This window comes from Dasypus novemcinctus, chromosome X (assembly GCF_030445035.2).
Source record: "Dasypus novemcinctus isolate mDasNov1 chromosome X, mDasNov1.1.hap2, whole genome shotgun sequence".
Classification (NCBI taxonomy): domain Eukaryota; kingdom Metazoa; phylum Chordata; class Mammalia; order Cingulata; family Dasypodidae; genus Dasypus; species Dasypus novemcinctus.
The window spans coordinates 16442023-16463251 of record NC_080704.1 but is presented as its reverse complement, the minus strand read 5'-3'; the positions used below and the strand labels follow the sequence as shown (position 1 = coordinate 16463251).

The following is a 21229-nucleotide window of genomic DNA, read 5'->3' as shown; positions in this document are numbered from 1 at the left end:
AGAGGTCTCAATAGCATTTCCTACTCAAGTTGGACTAGGGCTTGGACTTAATACTTCTCCACTCCTGCCACTTATGGTCATTTAAGGTGATCAATACTCATTTGTTCTTACTCATTTTCCTTTCCCTTTTTCACCTTCAATTGCTCCATCGCCACATCTCTGGCACCTACACTTTAGGCAATTGTTTACCTTACTTTAGTGGTGACCAACTTGTCCTGGTTTACCTGAGACTTTTCCATGGTCTAGCCCTGAAAGTCCCACATCCAGCAAGCCCCCTCAGTCTAAGGCAGACTGGGTCTGGGACATAGACCCAGTTTGATCACTCTACCAGGTACCCCAGAATGGTCAATTTGGTTAATTCCTTCAAGGCCAAAAGAAAACAACAACAACACTAAGCTGTGAAGATCAGGATGTATGGAGAAGAGCTTTAAATCCAGTTCCTTCTACTATATACTATATACTATATATATATATGCACTATATATAGTGCATATATATATATAGTGCATATATATATATATATATATATATACTATATACTAAACTATCCAAATTCCCATGATTGTTTATTTCAAATGATGGCCATGCTCATAGAGAATTTTGAAGGTTGCAGTTCTTGGGAAGGGTACACAGTGTAGGCCTAATGAAAGGTTAATGATCAAAGAGTTGTCGACTATTGAAAATCAGTCATCAAAACCAAGCTCATTTGGAAAGGTTGTGATATTAAAAGAAAATAGTCTTAAGGTTCTCCACTGTATCACATAAGGACTTTCTGACTTGGAAAATGTAGCAGCTGGCATTTACTGGGAACTATATCAAGCCTACACAGCCAATTTTTAGACTCAAGAGAATATTGTGGGCACAGCCAGGCTTCCATCCCATCCTATTTGCCCACTGGCTCCCCCAGTGAGTAGTTGACCAAGGAATGGTAGAACCTTGAAGTTCTTCCATCATACATTTCCAGAATTGTCCAAAGGGATTAGAGGCTGTTATTGGAAAGAAATAGCCAGTTTACTGTCTCAATGGGAACATGGTTTACTAGAAGGTTTGGAGTTTTGTGTGAGTAAAGAGTAGACATGTGTGATTTACGGAAAAGTTAAAGGAGGAGCTATTGAAAATATAATAATCCAATTTACGTATAAGTATGCAGTGAATACACCAACTGTGAGATTTTCTTAAGGTTTCCTAGAACAAAGATGCTACCTTTTAAGTGTTTGACATCCATTCCCTTCCCCTTTATTTCCTTAGAGTGACAACTAGTTATCCTTAACAAAATTACTTGGGAAGGATCTGTGTGTTTGATTCAACAGAAAGTAGAAGGGAAGGGGATCCCATCCCTTAGCCAATTCCAAAGACTGAGAAACTCTAAGTAGAGGAAGTAATGACAGCTGGAAAAAGAGAGGTAAATGGATCAAATATCTTAGACCATTGTGAGTCCAGAGAGGACCTCCTAGGAAGTAATCCTAGGATTGGAGAGGTCATGAGAAACCAGATGGGGAGCATTTGGGCAGCAGAATCACCAATAGAGCATTGCTGGAATCCTCCCTTGAGCCTGAGAAGGATTTAATGATGCATATTGAGAAACCCTCGAGAATACTACATTAGTGACATACAATATGGAAAAATTGACCTTTAAGAAAAACATCTCAATTATAAATGTTCACAGCTAATATGCATCTTTTTAAAAAGTCCTTCTCATGAGTGTTCTTCTCCAGAGTTTTCTATTTTGAATTTCATATATAGAAAATAATGAGATATACCCCCAATATTAGAGCTTTAAAAAGAACACTATGTCTATCACATTACAATAGAATCATTAAATGTCTAACAGTTAATTTAAATCAAATTAAGCATCTTATTTGTAAGCAAGGATAAGTGGAGAACTTAGAGAAGAAAACATATTTTATACTACAATGGCAGCAATTACATGAAATGAGATTTTAAGAGTTTTGGGTTATAAGTATTTGTTCTTCATAATATATAGGAATTAAAAATTTGTCCATAATTTTTTATGACGATATACATTATTCTAAAATCAGTAGTGACCCCTAGAATCTTTAATAGCAGAACAGGACACCTATAGATTTAAAGAAGTAGTTAGTCCCCCACCGTCCCCCCAAAAAAGTTTTCTGAAGTCATGCCTCTGTAATTCTTTCAGTTTGCTATTATTTTCAATGTAGGGTAACATTGACACTTGTGATTTATCTATGCATTGTCTCTGTTTATTTACAGATAAGTTCATTCTCTCATGATATTCCACACCACAGGAGAATAGTTATTTTGTTTTATAGTCTTTCTTTGTCTTTATTTTTGCTCCCAGGTTTAATGAAATATTAAAGGGGAAGTAAATGTTGAGAAATGTGCTTAAATGCAGAAAAAATTTTCTTTTACTCTTCCTTCTTTCTCCAGGGACAGGTTCTATTTAGAATAAATGACACATTTCCTTGTACTAAGATTTGTTCCCCTATGACTGACTATCTGAATATTGGATTAGGTAATGGTTAAGTTCAAATTAAATATATATAAATGAGTATGTATATATATGGATGTAAACATACATATGTACATACTTATATACACACATATCATTTTTTCAAAAGCTATGTTTGTCATAGAGTCTTATATTCTTAACCATACATAATGCAATTGTCTGCATTCCAGATTTTTTACATATCAAATTTAGAATTTTACTGTCTCACTTTCTCTGATACCTTCTACTGTTATACCCGTTCCTTAAAAATTGCTTCATGTTTCTAGCGTATTTTGTCTAACATTTATGCATATGGACTGCCACTTTTCTCACACACACTCCTATTAAACTGTACCATTACCCTTTTACTATTTTTATATGTATGCCTTTTTAAATCCAATTACATTATGCAGTTATCAAAGACAAGGATATGCTCAGTTGGTATTCTCCAGTGCCACTGTGGAACTGTGGCTTCACCTCTAGTTACACTGCAATAATAGTTACATCACTTTGACTCTGAGGTAGCCTTTTACATGGCAAGTTACTTTATGGTGAAGTCAGGCTTTAACATTGCATTGCTCATTTAAAGACCAAGGTCCTCTTCTCTATCAGTTTAGCACAAATCCCAGACTTGTGGTATAGATTCTTGGGCCTTCCTCAAAAAGTCAGGAATAAGAAATGTAGTTATCTGCTATCCCAGAGACGTTAGCTACTCCTTATGAATTGTTTATGCAGCTATAGAATGAAGGGAGCCCACAGTGTCGTTTCAGCTCCTACAGCCTAGCATGGATTCTCATGGGGGGCTGTCTACCGTCTTACCTGAGTTCCTTAGAAATGTGATTTCAGGTCAGAGGTAAACAACTCTTTATTTACCCTGCAGCAGCAACCAGCAGAGTGGGTGTAATTAACCTTTTGGGGCAGAGTATGGGGGCATGGGAATCACATTCTTTTAGCTTGGTATCCCATGTGTTAAATGAGGCGGTCGGGCATGGGTAGCGTTTCAGCACCCACAATGCCAAAGCACATACTCTCCACCCACATCCTTCCAGGCAGTCATTTGGAAGGGCATGGAAAGCGTCCCTCCTCAGCTTTCTGATGGCTCAGACTTGGGAAGAGCTACATGCTGATGGCATGCCATACCCTTGACCTTCACTGGCATTATTAATATCCCCAAACTATGCTTCTATGTCAGGAAAGGGGGGGTTTCAAACACACTTCGTTCCCATCCTGTAAATTTACTTGCCATTAGCAGATAAAGAAAAGGGTGAAAAAAAGAAAGGGAAATGGTACAATGATCCTCCCAAACCAGAATATAACCTGGTCTCACCCTATATCCCTTACTAGTCTTCTAAGTCTTTGGGGATCACACACAATTTGTTCCACTGAATACTCCTAACACAGGGTCACCTAGCAATGACTGTTAAAGGATCTCTGGGTCTCTTAAAGTACAAAAATGTGTATTTTTGAATAATGTATATCATCATAATGATCCATAAAAATATTCCTTACGGTAGCACAGACATAATGTTCTGTGAGTATCTCCAGCATTATTAACGTATCAAAGGAGCGAAGGCTGTGTGAGGTCTGTAAGTGAGCCGGTACTTTGTGGGCAGGCAATAGCAAAAATAATTTAGTAGGATTCCATCAATCAACAAGAGGTGCATACTGGATAGCACCAAGAAAAAAGATTATGTTAAGTTCTTTAGAAACAAAGAAGCACTCCGTGCTAAATCCTTCAATTATCCTATTTTAGTCAAGGGGTAAGAGTGGGGGATCAAGGAAGAGAGGAAAATCAGCCTGTTCAGAAACCCAAACTTCATTTTTCTGACTTCTGAGAAAATTCTTGGCAATTCTGGAAAAAATTGATTCCAGAAAGTGTAGAGAAAGCAAAACGACTATCCCTAGAAAATAGTACTATTATCAATGTCCTCAAAAACCACACCTCTGTATTTAAAAGCTAAGGAGCTGATGTTCTAATGCAAACTAAAGAGAGTTCAAGGAAAAACCTGGTTCTGTTTAATTTCTTGGTCAATTTTTCTGTGTGATATTTGTGAAAGTGTGGGTAAATTCCTGGCTAGTAGAATCTCAAAGTTTTGGTGAAGGAAGCTTGGGCTGTGATGTCACATTCTACAGGGGCATCAGGTGGGCTCCCAGGCAGAGCCTCAGGCACAGCTCGAACCCTGTGATCTGGGCAGATAAGACTCTTCCACTGCAGAGCAGCTCTCACTGTCTTCTCTGCATCTGAACAATGTCCATTTAAGTATTGATGCCTTCCACCAGGGATTGGCAACCTAAGGCCTATGGACCAAATTTGCCTTACCTCTCCTACCCTCTGCCTGCCTATTTTTGTAAATAAAGTTTTATTGGAGTACAGCCACACCCATTTATTTAAATATTGTTTATGGCAGCTTTCACACTAAAAGGGCAGAATTGAATAGTTGCAACACAGACTGGCTGGTTCTCAGAGCCTTAAATATTACTGCCTGCACCTTTATAGGAAAAGTCTGCCTCTTTTTATTCTAGGTGGCGTGAGGATTTAGTCTTCAACTTAAACATGATAGAATTTCCATCAATATTTTTTCACACCAAACCCATAATTGAAGAAAAGAAAAAGAGCTTTAAAAGCCAAATAAAATTTGTCATTACATCAAAAGCTAAGATGTAAAATAAAATAAAAGAAGCACAACATGTCTCACTCTTCTGACCATGCAATTCAATCTATCTTACATGGCAGAATACAGGCCGCTAATGTCATACTTGACCAACAATTTCCAAATTTTCTAATTGGAAACATGTCAAACGACATCTTAGTAAGTGGCCAGGAAACACCTAAGCAGCCCATTAAACATCTTCAGCAGCTGTTACAGACAGAAGACAAGGATATCCACAGTTTCAGTTTTCATCTCCTTAAATGGTTAGCTTTTCCTTGCATTAATGAACATTGAAAAGATGCACATTTATATTTTTGATTCAAAGTAAAATGCAATGAGGAGATTTAATCAAAGCCACTTAGGAGTCTAATTAATGCAATCAGCATTAGGTCGTGCAAATATTGTCATTGAATGCCATCGTGTAAAGCTGGTGACGGTGATTTGGGCTACTCGAAGCTTTGCCCCTCTATTAGCAGGATAAAACCAAGAGGGGAAGAGACAGAAACTGAATGCCAAGCTCAAATTTGGGTTATTCTTTCCTTGCTTAGCTTTTCTTATGAGCCATTTAGTAACCTTATCAAAATGATTTTATTTGGGTAAAATTCTTAATGTACTGCATCCCATCAAAGCCTGGAAGTCTCATTTCTGGACAATGCTTTGTCAGAGTAACATTAAAACGGAGAACCGAATTGCATTATGTCTAATCTTGCCAGTGAAAAGGAATGGTAAAAGATAAATTAATTCTTTCTAACATTAAGGACACCACAAAGTACAGTAACTTATTAAACACTTTCCTAATTGGACTAAAAGAATTCACAGAAATGGGGGGAACACTATTTTCTACTTCTCAATGCCATTAGGCTTATTATTTTGCTTCTTGAATATTTTCTGGAATATCAGCCACCATAGACTTAGTCAAATTCAACTATATTTTATTTTGGTATTATCCATTTGTATGGCTGTATACTTTATATAATCTTGTAAATAAGAACCAGACAGTTGACCTGGGACTTAAAATATATGAGGTCCAAGAGAATATTTTACCAAAAATGCATTCTCCATGCTATAGCCTACTACTGCCTGGGGTAAGACCACTGATCTAAGAGTCTGTATCACAAGTAACACCACTGCCATGACATTTATAAGGACTCAGTGAGTTCTCATAGGATGTGAGATATTTTTCACTTAACATGAAACATGTTTGCATATGCTCTATGATGAGCTTTTAATTGATTTTTATGTTATTTTTTGGAAAAGTCATGCATGTGGTGCAGTGGCTATGGACTTGAGACTCCTATTGTCTTACATATTGTATATGTATGTATATGTGCCTGTGTATATGTGTGTGTGAGTGTAGATAGATAGAAAGATATAATAGTAAGGTCAGTCCCTTGGCATATATGTTAAGTAGAGCATCATAGGGAGCTTTGACTACATTAAACTCCCATCATATGTAAAAGACTGACTATGACAAATATCTCTTAAACTTTGAAATTTATATTTATGAAACATGGAAATGCACAAATCTAAATATTCTGAACTATATGCTGTACTTATTACTGATAATTTTACCTTAAACTGATCAAATATCAAGTGTTTCCAAAATTTGTCTAATATGTGGGATAAAATATTATTGAATTTTAAGTAATGAACACTTGGCTAATGACTTTCCAAGATGAAAGGGTATGAATCCTTGCTCTGTAGAGGTGAGTGGTGTTGAACATTGGCACTCAGTAAATGTCCCACAAACATGCGATAGTGCTCTTTGATTCCACAACCCATTCCTTCACACGATGGCTTCAATGCTCAGTCCCACTCACCATTGTAGTTTCTGCTATTGACCCAAAGCTGTTGATAAATATGTTGCAGGTAACATTTACAGGAGGTCCTGCAAGTTGAACAATAGAAAATTTGACAGGTTGTGTTCATGGCATAATCAAGTCATGGTTTTCTCTTGCCAGTGGCATTGCAGCACTTACCATGGTGGTTTCTGTGACCGATCCAAAACTGTTGATAAAAATATTGCAAGTAACGTTTACTGGAGGACCTGCAGAACGCAATAAGAATATTGCAATAGGCATTGAAGCAAAAATACAGCTCCATCAACATCTGTGCAAATGTCTAGAGATGCAAATAAAATAGATTGCAAAGTCTCACCCAGAGGTGCATAGTGAATGCATTCCCACTAGTATTTCTGATAATGACAGTTAAACAACAATAACTTACCCTGAAGAGTTTTGGGTTTGGAAAATATAAGCTGAAGACTACTAAAAGTAAATTCATTGCTCTAAGTTGCTATTAAAATATTCTTGGAGGTTGATGGTTTCTTTTGACCTATCAACATTGTAAACCTCCCCAGTGGGCACACCATGATGGTTAAATAGCCTGGGTCATGGGGTTCAATGAAGCAGCATCTTGAATTATGGATGGGTCAGGAATATCCACCTCCTTTTGTATGATACCCTTTCAATCAAGTGGGTCTACTTTGATTCTCTTCACACCTTTGAAATGACCCCATTCTTTCTATTCCTCCTCTGACCCCCGATGAAAAATGATGTACAAAAATGCAAAAACAAAGAAAATTAACTTACTTAAGACATAAATACAAACAGGTATGCCACCTCCTGTCCTTAGGAATTGTGGTATAAGGCATGGGTTATTGCATCCTAGATAAATTTTGAACACAGAAAGAGTCTGCTTTTCTCCCTCATGACCTAGGGACTAGCCTGACTCCAGCCCTCTTTCCCTCTTGCCCTTCCTCTATAGGGAAATCTCTGCATGGTGATTTCTGACTTCATGTTTTGCTGGAGGGGATATGCTTGTTGCCTTCATAGAGTTTTCCCTAACGCTTTGCAAAATAAGAAAATAGTGCTGTCAACCATCTATTCGTTCACTACTTTCCCTTGTAGAAAATCGTCTTTCTTCACCAGACAAAGGCTCAGCACCCAGTGCAAGCTACATCCCAGTTGGCTCTGTACCCACAAACCAGCTAGATCTGAATGAAGGGGAGTTTGGCTTGAGGCCTTCCTCAAAGGCTGGTAGTGAAAACACCAGCTGTGGCAGCACACTTGAGCACTGCATTTTTTAGCTTTACAAGTCCATATTTGGTCATCAAAATGAAGAAAGGAAACTAGGCTAAAAGAGCAAATTTAAGTCCCCAGGCAAGAAGCAAAGAGTTTTGGTAAAAAAGATACGTTATGCTACCTTTCTTTTCAACATAACGAAGTTTTCCATTTTTAGTGAAATAATAATTGCATTCAATTAAAAAAAAAAGATTGTAGCCAAGGAATTACAAGCACCACCACATTTCCAAAACAATTTTCAGTTTACATTCTGTCAACGCCTACAAGACTTTTTAGGTCCTTCCCGCCCATGTCAGCATCTCATCACAATGAATTGTTCTTCATGGTCACTTCCTACTCTGCTTGATTTTGTCTTTCTCTCTTGGTTAATCAACTAAACAAAAAGCAAAACTGAGTCTTTTTCTTTCTTGGCCATGAAATTTTCTTTTCTACCAAACATATTTTTCTGCTAACAAGAAATAAATTAGAAAAGGTAGGGACAAGTCATGAGAAATTGTGTATGTTTGTTTTTTCCCTTTCCACAATAAAATATTTCCTTTTAGATTGTACAATTCAGGATAGAAAACCTTCATGAATTCTTATATGCAAGATAGAGTGAAAATGAATGATGGGAGAAAGAAACAGGAGAAATCAAAATGTCATTTTAGCAGGAGGAATTTGAAAATATAATGTAGGTTGCCTTGTATTGTACCTTGTCTATTTGTCTGGCTTCCCTAACTGGCTTGAAAGCATTTAGAAGGCTGGGTCATGCAATCAAATATTTGTTTTTCTCTTTCCCAGTAATCTAAAATGTGAGTATATGGCCGGAACTCAAAATACTTTTTAAGCTACCACATATTGAAACACCGTGCTAAACACATTTTAAAAATTAATATAATCCTCACTAAAGAGGAATTATTTTACTGCCCCAGTAAATGTTTACAGATGAGGAAAGTGTGGGCTAGACAGGTGTAGCAGTTTATTATTTATGAATTCCAAAAATAGATAGTGGATTATGTCTGTAAACTGGTCTGTACCTGGGCATGATTAAATTATGATTAGGGCTTTGATTGGGCCACACCAGTAGGACTCACAGAGAAAACTACATGGCAGAGAAGAGAGTTTGAGTTTGTGAGCTGGAGCCCGGGAAGTGAACAAACAGGATAAGAACAAGAGGAAAAGAGATGGCTCCTTAGACATGGCAGAAGCCCCGGGGAGAGAGACAGAACCGTTCACTTGATAGTCTATGACTGGCCTTGTGGAGAGAGCACTGCAGCTGAGCCCAGAGAGAAACAGAGTCCTGGGAAGAGAGGAACCCAAGAAGCCTGAACTCTTTTCAGAAGTCAGCAGCCATCTTGCCCCAACACATGGCAATAGACTTTGGTGAAAGAATAGTTTATGCTTTATGGCCTGGTAACTGTAAGCTTCTACCCAAAATAAATACCCTTTATAAAAGTCGACAGATTTCTGGTCGAAATCTGAAGGCTAGTGCCTGACTGTGGTAGCCTTTGCTTTACAAAGTATGGTGGGACCACTAGCTGCACCAGCACCACTGTTAGAAATACAGACTCTCTGACCCCACCCCAAACCTGCAGGATCAGTCTGCACTTGACCAAGATCCTCGGGGCATTTGTTGCTTCAGACCATTTTTTTACTCACTTTCAAGTTCAAGATCACTACTACTTTGTTTTAGTCTTTCACAAGTGTCTTTTGAAATATTAACCGTAGTCCATTAGTGGAATTTCTAAGGACAAGTAAGTTTGGAAAACCCTGCTGAATAAAGTTAAGCAGGTGTCTTTAATGTCAGCTTGGCTTCCTCAAGGCTGTTTAATGTACCCATGTGAGTTGTGCTGTTCCTGAGGGAGAAAACAGTATGTGTTATTTCCCAAATGTATTCGACCATAGTAGATTTTTTTGCTTTGTTGTTTTGTTTTAAATGGACCCTCTTTTCATTAGGCACATTTCGAAGATGGCAAGCATTGCACAAAACACAGTTTTGGAAATGCACTGCACATTATTCGTTTATTAATTCAACTGACAAATTCTTGTTGAACACCAAATATTTTAGATGATAATAATAGAACGATGAATAAGATGGGAAAAAAATCATAGGGCTGTTAGAAAACCCTGCATTCTGCTAAGAGGAGTGTCCTGTTGGGGCTGCAGGGGAGATGCCTGAGATGGAGAGGCAATGGAAAGGGAACAAAGAACCAGTAACGTTTGGTATAACCTTTCCCAGCTACTTGTCTAATATAACACTCAGTCTAAGTGATGGCCTTCTTAGCAAGAGATAGAACTCAGGAGTACGATTCAACAAAAATATTTCTTTCTGGGTGAGTCACTTGAGATTAAGAAGAAGAAGAAGAAAGATTTCTTTTAAAAACTTAGTGCTCTAGACCAGGGGTCAGCAAATTTTTTTCAGTAAAGGGCCATATAGTAAGTATTTTATATCATGTGGGCCACAAGATCTCTATCACTGCCTTTGTAATGAAAGAAATATGTAATCATATGGGTGTGGCTGCATTCCAGTGAAACTTTATTTATGAAAACTGGCCCATGGGCCATAGTTTGCAAAGCCCTGCTCTGGGCTCTTGGACTAGGAGACTGGAGAACAGTAGAAATTTGTTCCAAAATTCCATTGTCTTTCCATGGCTGGAAGCAAGGACTGGCTGTGGACAAGGAGGAGCATAGGGGTCATTTGTCAGACTAACTACAGTGAATTTGATGCTGTGCTTTGTGGCATGAACAAAGTCCACTTTGGCAGAAAAGATGGATGGGAAAAGATGTCCTTGGGGTCAGCTGCACTGGAGTGGTCCCAGGTGAAAACTGTGATGCCCAGGTCAGCCCACCATGTTACCACAAGAGCTAGGAAGTGAAACAGGGCCAGCCCCCATCGTGTGGACAACAAAACTTGATATATTTGACTCAGTTGTTACATTTAATTTAAGAGACTCAGGCATTACTCATAACAAATGCATCAATGGGAAGAGCCTTCTGTATCTCAGATGTTAAAAACCTGGAACCATTTTTTATAACTTCTGCCACAGTAATGATAATTTTATGTATTTTTCATAGTGATCATAATAAAATATGATCATAATGTACCTATATATATTTTTGTATTGACCAAGGCTTTCAGAGTTAACAACAGATATTATTTTTAAGAGCTTCATGATGGACTCAAATATAAGCATCGGGAAACAATAGGGGATCCTGTGTAACTCCAAGACAACTGGTCACTGTTGTTTAGTTTTGCCTCAGTTATTTTCTAACATCATTTTAAAGTGAAAGACTATTTGAGAGCAGAGGGCAATCTTTGAGTTCCACGATGAAAATGTTATTTTTTTCTTCCTTGTCACAAGTCAGTAAGAATGGCATTTTTATGTTGCATCCTTTCCTTTTAAATAATTTAATGTGTCTTGTGAGTGCTGCAATTGCTTTAGTGTGAGGCTCTTGGATGCAAATGGAATATTAAATATATGTGCTTGATTTATACAAAGATTAAATTTCCTTTGGAACAAGATGATTTCTTCTAGCAGAAAGATTCTTGCCATTAGCTCAAAAGATAAAGGGGGAAGGGAAATAAAGCACACAGGGGTAGCATGGCAAGAAGGTATAGAGTTAAGAATCAGAGCCTTGATGTCTGAGCAAGGGAATGGGGATACAGGGAAGCACTGTTTCTTATGATGGCTTCCTGGGTTGCACGGTGCTTTGATACCCATGAAAGAGAGAACAATGGAAAATGGGAGGATTGCAAGGGGAGGAAATGGCTTTCCTTAGTGGCAGTCCTTTTGTGAGGAAAGATTTGAGGCATCTAATCTGGAACCATAGAGAAATTATGATGGAAAGTTTTTTTAAATGTCATGATCATAATTAGAAATGGCCACCCAGTCCAACCCATGGTATTATTTTAACCTTCTTGAAAATTCACTATGAATGAATTATATGCCATTGTTCCTTCTGCCCAACAGGGTCAAAATAGTTATTCCATCCCTACTACATTCCAGTTTGGTGGCTGCCAACCAGGTCTGTGCAAAGGCAATATATTTGGAGGAGAAAAGAAGCTGGATGTTTACTTCTTCCCACAGCCCAGTGAGATAGCCCAGCAAACCATTGTTTTTGACCAACTGTATTGACGGAAACGTAGAAATTGCCAGGAAAAGAAATTAGTTAGCACCTAAGGCAGCTTAAGTATCACAAAACAAATGGCAGCTTCTGTAAATTCTGCCCATCAATGTCTACCAGGTGGCAACTACTTTCACACAAGAATGAGTGAAGGCTCTGATTTATTGGACTTACCCCATTCAGCTAACATGGAGTTGAAGAATGTCAACCACCACACCATGGAGCCTAGAGTGCCTACAACTGAAAGCAGGAGGATTGCATCCAGTATCCATGTGGAATCTAAGCCCCCTCTTGACATAGATGTGGAATGGACACAACCAAGCCAAGGTCCACATGAAGGAGGAATACAGTAAGGATTAGAGTGGACTTAATGATATCTTATTCATGAACTATTGTGGTTAATAATTGAGAAAATGTGGCGTTGGTGTGGAAAAAGTGGCCATGGTGGCTGCTGGGTGCGGGGAATGGGAGAAAGAGATGAGATGTGGAGACATTTTCGGGACTTGGGGTTGTCCTGGGTGGTGCTCCAGGGACAATTACCGGACATTGTATGTCCTCCCATGGCCCGCTGGATGGAACGTGGGAGAGTGTGGGCTATGGTGTGGACCACAGTCCATGGGGTGCAGCAATGCCCAGTGATGCACTCACCAGATGCAATGGATGTGTCATGATGAGGGGGGAGAGTGTTACTATGGGGGGAGTGGTGGGGTGGGGGCGGTGGGGGTAAATGGGGACCTCATATTTTTTTAATATAATATTTTTTAAAAAATGAATAAATTGAGTAGAATTTGGAAAAAAAAAAAAGAATGAGAGAAGGGACAGATGGCATGTGGCTCAGATCCATGGCAGAGAACCTTGAGAATGCTGGCAAGTTTCCTTCTTTGCATGCTGTCGATTTCTCCACGGTTTTAAGAGAAGGGTTAAGACAGGGGCCGCTGTTTCCTACTAGAGGATCACTTTCAAGAGTAAAAGGGGGTGCTGCTGATACTTGCACAGGAACACCAGGCATAAACCAGAACTGTCCTTAGAAAACCTGGACTTTGGGTCATACCGCTCAAAGGTAACAAAATGTGGCAACCACAAGTCTGTCTTGTCTTTAATACTAACTCTGCTTATCACCACCTGTGGACTTTAAACAACTTTGAACATGTTCATTCTACTGTAGAGTGAGAATAACAATTCTTGCCTTGGTGGTAATTGTGAGAATTAGTGGTGATGTATGGAAAGCACATGCCATCACGGCTGGCACATAAATAGTGGCGCGATTAATTGTGGCTGCATTATTCATAGCGATAATGATAGCATCACTATCTTTATTACAAGTTCCTTGGACTGTGAAAATATGCTTGTGCAGGAGGTACATCATCAAACCCATTTTAATATAGAGGAAATTGAAGTCTTGAGACTTTCAACTTACATCTTGCAATATCCTCAATGTTGATTTTTACTTAAATGATGCCCATCTCATCCAATTTCCACTCTATTCTCTCTATACACTTTGTGTTTTTTTTCAGCTCTACAGAACTTCTTGGCAGGACCCAACCACCTTTTATAACTTCTTGCTTCCAGGAATTATGTGTGCAAATTACTTGTGTGTGAACAACCCACATAGCCTGTATTGGTTTGATGATCACTGCTATCTTCTTTATTTAAACCAGCATTTCTCAGCCTCGCCATTATTGACATTTTGGGCCAGATCACTTTTTGGGGGGGGGGGTGGGGAAGTCTGTTCTGTGCACCATACAACATTTAGCATCATCCCTAATCTCTCCCAAGTAGATGCTACTAGCACCCCTACCAGTAGTGACAACCAAAAATGTCTCCAAGGCATTGCCAAATCTCATCTGGGGAGAAAAAAAATCACCCCTGGTTAAGAACCATTAAATTTTTTAAAAAGGAAGGCAAAAGTGACAGGATAGGTGGAAAAGCTATTCAATAAGAATAAAATTTTACATAATAATGAAATGAGCTTCAGATTATTTTTCTGCTTCTCCAAACAAAGGCCAGTGCCATATTAAAATGCCTCTTTGTCATATTATTTTTGAGAATATCATTATTCTCATGTATTTCAACAAAGAATTTTTTTTAAAAAATACATACTTCGGGTGAAACAGCCATATTATGGAAATTATCCCCTTGGTTTTATTGGGTTTGTTCATAAGGAAATTAAATTTGGCTCCCCTTTGCAAGCATTTCTGAATGCTGACTATTTCCAACTTACAAGTCTTCAGTCATTGATTAAATTAGCAAATGTTTATTGAGTATCCATTATGTGCCTAGTATATACTTGGTCTTCTAATAATCATCCTTTAACATTAGATGGTGAATATGGGACTAAATATAAGAAAATCAGGCATTTGGGACAAGTCAGAAACAATCTGATGAAAAGTCTTTGAGTCGTTCTGTAAGAAATGTCAGACTAAACAAAAAGTGTGTGTCCAGCCAAGCATCACAGAAAGGACATTTTTGCTAAGCCTCTTTCTAACACAAGAGAACTGCTGCTTTTTTGTTCCTTGCAGGATCATAGTGGCCTTAAAATGAGTCGTTTATGTTCTGGGAGATTCAGGGCACTTGGCTTGTGGTAAAAAGGCACTTCCTATTTTAAAGATCTCAGAAACTAAGTGGAGCTTTCAGGTTGGGAGTAATTTGTGAGTATAATCTTCATATATTTCTATTTATGCTATAATGAAATTGCAGCAGGTGGAGACTTGCTGGAAAACATGGGATTCTTGCTCTCTTGGGACTCAAGAAGATAATAAATAAAGCTCCATTTAGCCTTAGAAGAAGATAATTTTAAATGCCAATTAGAACTAGTTTTTAATTGAAAAGACCCGAGAATTTCTTATGAACCCAAATGACATTTCCTTTCATTTTATGAAGTAACAAAAATAGAATTAAAGACAACTTTCTCTTATGTTAATTGAATCCTCTACTACTTTGCAAAATGAAGAGCAAGTTCATCAACCTGTTAGGTCCTGACAAATTGAAAATAGATGTCTTTTGCATTAATAATTTTTAAGAAGAAATTATGCTGTGTTTGGGGATATAATGAAGGAATTGGTGGATGTCTTCCACACATATAGACATATGTGCTCAAATCTCTTTCAAAGTCCAATTCAAATGATAACTACTCCATCAATTTCTCCCTGATTCTTCCTACCCAAATATCATCTTTTTTAGAACTTTCATATCCCCATAACTCCCCCTATGCTGTATTACAGTCAATTTTTCATATGTGTTTTGTCTTCTCTAGGTGGGGCATGGTCTGGATCAGATTTACTATAATGTCTCTTGGCACTTGGCACTTGGTATAGTGCTGAACATATATATATATATGTATAAAATCATGGCTATTGATCAGAATGTGAGTTCTTTATATAAATAAGGACATGCCATTAGGAGCCCAAGAAATCTGTGCTTTTCTATTTCATTTCAGAGCTATAAGGCATTTTAACCTCATCAGTCCCTTTCCATCTCTTCAGTTTCAAAGGGTAGTCCACTCTTTTCTTGATCATTTCAATCAAATCTCATCTTAGCCTAGGAGACCAAAAGTGAATACTGTTTTTGTTTTTGTTTTTGTTTTTGTCTCTGCAGAGCACTCAAGAATGAGAAATTTATGACAGAAACATAACAGTCACCAATGAGAAGCATTGCAATATGGTCCTTTGAAACCACTACTGAGCTAACCTGTTTGAGGTAGGGGTCGGGAAATTTCCTGACTACTGCCCACATTCCTGATATCACCTCTCACCAGTACAGCATGGTATAATGGAAAAAATAATAAACCTGGGGCCAGAAAGACTGGGTTAAAATCATGGCTCTGCTCTATACTATTTGTGTTACTCTGTGTAGGCTACATAATCACCCTGGCTTCCAGTTTCCTTATCTATTTCATTCAAGAAGAAAATTTTCAGGTTGGTTGTGAGGACTGAGTGAGATAATATATGTGAAATGCCAGCTATTTCTTTTCTGTTACCATCTCTTTCACTTATCAAGGAAGGCTTTTCCTGAGATTTTCCTTTTATTTAAGGATCAGGTGAACTTTTCTCAAGCACCCTGTATCTGCCCTGCATTTTATTACTCTCATCTGCACTGACAGTGTTAAGAGAAAGACCTGGATTTTAAGAGCATAAATAAGCTCTGATCCTCTCCTTATTGAAGAAAGTTTGCATTATTAAACCTAACAATTATAAGTGTAGGTAAAAATTGTGCCTCAGTGGAAAACTATGCATTGCCTATAGTACATCCTTCAGTTCTCTGACTATGACGCTATGGGAGCTAATTTACAATTCTGTAAATTGTACAACTCATAGCAATACAAAACATCTCTTGTTTAGAGATATGCACATTTTGTCCTGTCCTGTCCTGTCCTGTCCTGTCCTGTAGAGGTTCAATGGACTTTCCTCCCCCACTGTGGAAGAAGCTACTTTCACCACCATTTACACATTCCTTTCAATATTCTTGATCTATAACTATGTCTGTTCTTTGGATTCTCTCTTGAACTTGTTTTATCATCTATCTGGTTCCCTCATTGATTAATGAGCTAAATAATCTTTAACACATGTTCATTATGTATCTGTATGAGAGTCATAAATTCACCTTTTTTAAAAAATTCTCTTTTAATGTAAGGTTCACACATATGCACACAGGCAGAAATTTTAAAAACCTTTAGAAGTCTTAGGCTCAGAGCCAGGCTTTGGAAGCTTGGAGAGCTAAACACTGTTTGAGGCCATTGCACAATGGGGCAAACCAGCACATTCTATTTTGCTGTCCAAAGAGATCTTAGAGCAGCAAGTGTGCTGATGAACAGTACCTAAGCTCTCATTTACCTCCTCTGTGGCTTCCACAAATGGGGACTTCTTTCCTCATTAGGCATTCTGCACCATTTTCCTGAGGGTGGGAAGGTCACCATTGTACTGTTAGGAAACAGAGGTTTTCTATGTCAGCAAGCGATCTAAAAATAGAAGCCGGAGTTCCTGACATGCCTTCTCTCTACTAAGGGAGCCACTACCCTACTGCAAAGAGCATCCCTGAAATCATGGTGCTCTTGTTGCATGTACATATGCTCACATTGGACTGCTATGCACCTAGAACTTATGTAGCAAATGCTTGCATGTCTCTTAGCTCATGTTACACTAGACATTTTGTAATTTGGTTTAATCAAAAGAACACATATTGATTTATTGGACTTCTACTGTATATTATGTCCTTACTTAGTTTGGGTTCCCCTTGAGGCAAGGATTCAGGTGAAAATATTTGATTAGGGAGGTGAATGCTATAGCAGTTGGGAAATGGAGAAGTGAGAAAGGGCAGAGAAAGTTGCCAAGAAAAGGAGCTTTGGCAAGTCTGTTATCCCTGCATGGCAACTGAAGCTTTATCCCATTAGCAACTCTGGAAGCCAGTGTAGACACATTCCTCTGAATTCTTCTCCCCCAAGGAATGAGGAAGCTGGGATATTTTACATCATCTCCCTTTAGTCATTGGATGAGGATACTCCCAGAGGTTTTTTTTTTTTTTTTAGATTTATTTCTTTTTTCCTCCCCCACCCCCACCCTCCTTTCTTGCTGTCTGTGTCCACCTTTCTGTATCTATTTATCTTTTTTGTCTTCTTTTCTCATCTTTCTCCTCTAGGATTGAGGATTTGATCCCAGGGATCTCTGATGTGGAGAGAAGTTCCCTGTCAATTGCACCACCTTAGTTTCTGGTCTCTGCTGAACTTCACCTTAACTCTCCCCTTTGTCTCTCTTTTGTTGTGTCATCATCTTGCTGCATGACTCACTTGTGTGGGTACTGGCTCACTGCTCAGGCACTGGCTCACCACACGGGCTCTCACGCAGGCACTGGCTCACCATGCAGGCACTGGTTCGCCATGCAGCCATGCTTTCTCTTCTCCTTTTTCACCAGGAGGTCCCAGGGATTGAACCTGGGTCCTCCCATATGATAGATGGAAGCCTTATCACTTGAGCCACATCCGCTTCCCTCCCAGGGATTATTAACTCATCTTCACCTCTAGTCTGCATCGGGGGTGGCCAGACTGCCTTGGGTTAGAGAAAGCCCTCAAGCCAAGAAATGCAAGTGCTAGCATTTGGAAGTCAGGTTGTGCACTGAAGTGGTAAGAGCTTGGGGATAGGGACGAGGCACTGACAGTGGTGGTTTGTAAGGATCGGAATATGCAAATCTATTCACCCTTATGGTCAAGAAACTCAAAATCCATCATAGCAGAAAGATATGTATAAGACTATAATTTAATGTGATAATAAAAATAACATTCTAGGGAAGCGGATTTGGCTCAACTGACAGAGCCACCTACCACATAGGAGGTCCAGGGTTCAAACCCAGGGCCTCCTGGCCCATGTGGTGATCTGGCTCATGCCCAGTGCTGATGCACTTGAGGAGTGCCATGCCACGCAGAGGTGCCCCCACGTAGGCGAGCCCCACATGCAAGGAGTGCACCCCTCAAGGAGAGTCGCTCCATGCACAAAAAGCACAGCCTGCCCATGAGTGGGGCTGCATACACGGAGAGCTGACGCAGCAACGTGACAAAACAAAAAGAGACACAGATTCCCGGTGCCACTGACAAGAATGAATGCGGACACAGAAGAACACACAGCGAATGGACACAGAGAGCAGACAACGGGAGGGGGGGCGGGGAGGAAGGGGAGGAAGGGGAGAGACATAAAAAAATAACAAAAATGAAAAATAAAAAATAAAAAAACATTCTAAGGGAGCACAGCAGAGGAGGCATGGAGAAAGGAAAAGGAGAGGAGAGATTTTTTGCATGGGAAAGTGATACCCTTCATAGTCAGAAGAGGGTTAGATTAACAAGGGAAGATATGGATTTATTTTATAAAGTATAGATCACTAGCCAAAGTGTATCAGCAACTGAAGGTTGGACCTACATTATTGTTCTTTCTATTGCCTGTCCTCTTTCAAATTCAAAGACCCCCAAATTTCATGTTATTAGAGATTTTTGAAGTGATGGAGAAACTATGCCCTATGTCAGGATTCTGATGTCATAGATCACAACCCAAAGTCAGTGTGATGCTGAGCTGTGTAGAGCAGTCCCTTTGAGAATGATGAAGCCAAGTGGTCTCCTCTCATTCAGCAGAGTTGAATCCACATTTGAAGTACAAGACGTGATTCTCCCATTAGACACCATCTCCTTCTGTGGGGTCATGATGACGGGCAATGACATCACCTGTGGGACCTCAAGAGGGTTATAGTCTGGAGATATGGGCTTTTGGATGGTTTGCTAAAGAAGTAGAATGGAGTTATACCCAAGATCCTCTCACACTAGACACAAGATGTTTCGAAGTTTCAAAAAGGTTCTAATTTTTTGTATGCTGTACCACACACAATAGAACAATAGACAGAAGAGCGTTGTAGAAAAGAAAGCCCTTTGATGAGAAATGGCCCCCATACCCAAACGCTCAGATAACTGAGGTAGAAAATCCCCCAAGTCAAAAGGCAAACATCTTCCTACGAGAGTCTTCTCTTTGGTGATTAAGCTTGGGCTGACATATCTCCAGATTTTCACCTCCAGTCTTATGTGCCATGCCTTTGCAAACAGAAACACTGGCAGCCTGCCTAGGTCAACACAATGAACGGTGCAGTGGTTGAGTGTGTGGGCTCCAGGGCCAGTTTGCCTGGGTTTGACCAGCTGCTCTGCCTTTCACAGCTGTGCCTACTGTAATGATTCTGAATCTTCCTCTCTGTTTCTGGAAAAGGGGATTGACAACAGTAGTATTTATTGTTTCTGTAGGGAACAAATGAGAGCATGCATATAATGCACTTAACATTTTGCCTGGTGCATGGAAAGGCACACAATTGCCTTAGTAAACTCCTCTCATTCTCTGAGTCCTTGCTCATTTTCCACCTTTCACTTTACACTTCAGCTATCATCAACTTCCCTACTCATTACTTCTGATCTCCATGGCACTATACCATACATAGCCGCATATTATTTAGACAAGAGGTGACTTGTGCCACTTGGACTTATTTTGTGTGTGTTATTTCATTTGTTCAGCAAGATGATAGAGTCGATGCATTACTAGAGGGCAAAGGTTGTCTCTCATTTTTTCTGTAAATACCCAAAGTTCCGATAAGCTAAGCATGTCATAAAGGTTTTTCTCAAATACGTCATGGTTAATTTATGCCTTGCTACTAAGTACAGTTTGACTTTGTACATAAGCAGAAATTGCTTCTTCTGCTTAAGAAAACACCAAGTTCATTAATTCAGGGAGAAATTTCCTTAGCTTTGAAAGAATATTAACCCAGAAAGCAGCCTTCAAAGACCTCCCTCCCCTGTTCCCTGAGAAAGCTTGTGTTCTTCCCATGTGTGGGAAAGTAATCATAAAGAAAGTCAAATTGTAGACATCATGTATCAGACTTAGGCTTTTCTCCCACTATGCCGAAATGATTGTGATTCTTAAGTGAAAACATTCCCAGGGCCCAGATAGTAAGCTGCACCAGGAAGTAGACTATAGGGCTAGATAAAATGCCAGATGGAAAGGCACACTTTTGGTATGTCATAGTCAACATTTTTCTAGAACGTGTTTATTTTATTATTATTTTTTAGATCACTTTTATTTTTTTACACTTTTTTATTAAAGTTAATAGATCACTGAAATAAGATGGAAAAAATGATTGCAAAATGTCATCAACTAGAAAAAATATCTATCAGAAAACATGTAACCCATGAAGACAACAGTCCCTGTATCCTTTTTCTCTTCAGCTGCCTCCCAACCCAATTCTACAAGCTAGTTCTATTACATCCCAAGCAGAAAGCTGTTGGGAGATTGAAGAGAAGTCAGCTTTGTTCACTCATTCAGTTATTCATCAAATATTTATGGAGAAAGTATACAGCGCACCTTCTTTTTAAATATATATTTATTAGAGAAGTTGTGAACTTACAAAGCAAT

The 21229-nt window shown here is 39.0% G+C and overlaps 1 protein-coding gene across 11 annotated transcripts in view; it reads right to left on the bottom strand.

Moving 5' to 3' along the window:
• GLRA2 (glycine receptor alpha 2) overlaps nucleotides 1–21229 on the bottom strand; it is a 184006-nt gene that overhangs the window by 134955 nt on the left and 27822 nt on the right. For 3 of the 11 annotated variants that reach the window (XM_071213125.1, XM_071213127.1, XM_071213126.1), the window contains 2 exons: nucleotides 7101–7168; nucleotides 6942–7009 (listed from right to left, as the gene is read on the bottom strand). The exons of 2 other annotated variants lie outside the window; for them this stretch is intronic. In XM_071213125.1, coding sequence (XP_071069226.1) covers nucleotides 6942–6944 — 3 coding nt within the window. In that variant the 5' untranslated portion in view covers nucleotides 6945–7009; nucleotides 7101–7168. The remainder of the gene's footprint in view (nucleotides 1–6941; nucleotides 7010–7100; nucleotides 7169–21229) is intronic. 6 more of the 11 variants (XM_004484316.2, XM_071213121.1, XM_058292101.2 and 3 more) reach the window with 2 other exon arrangements.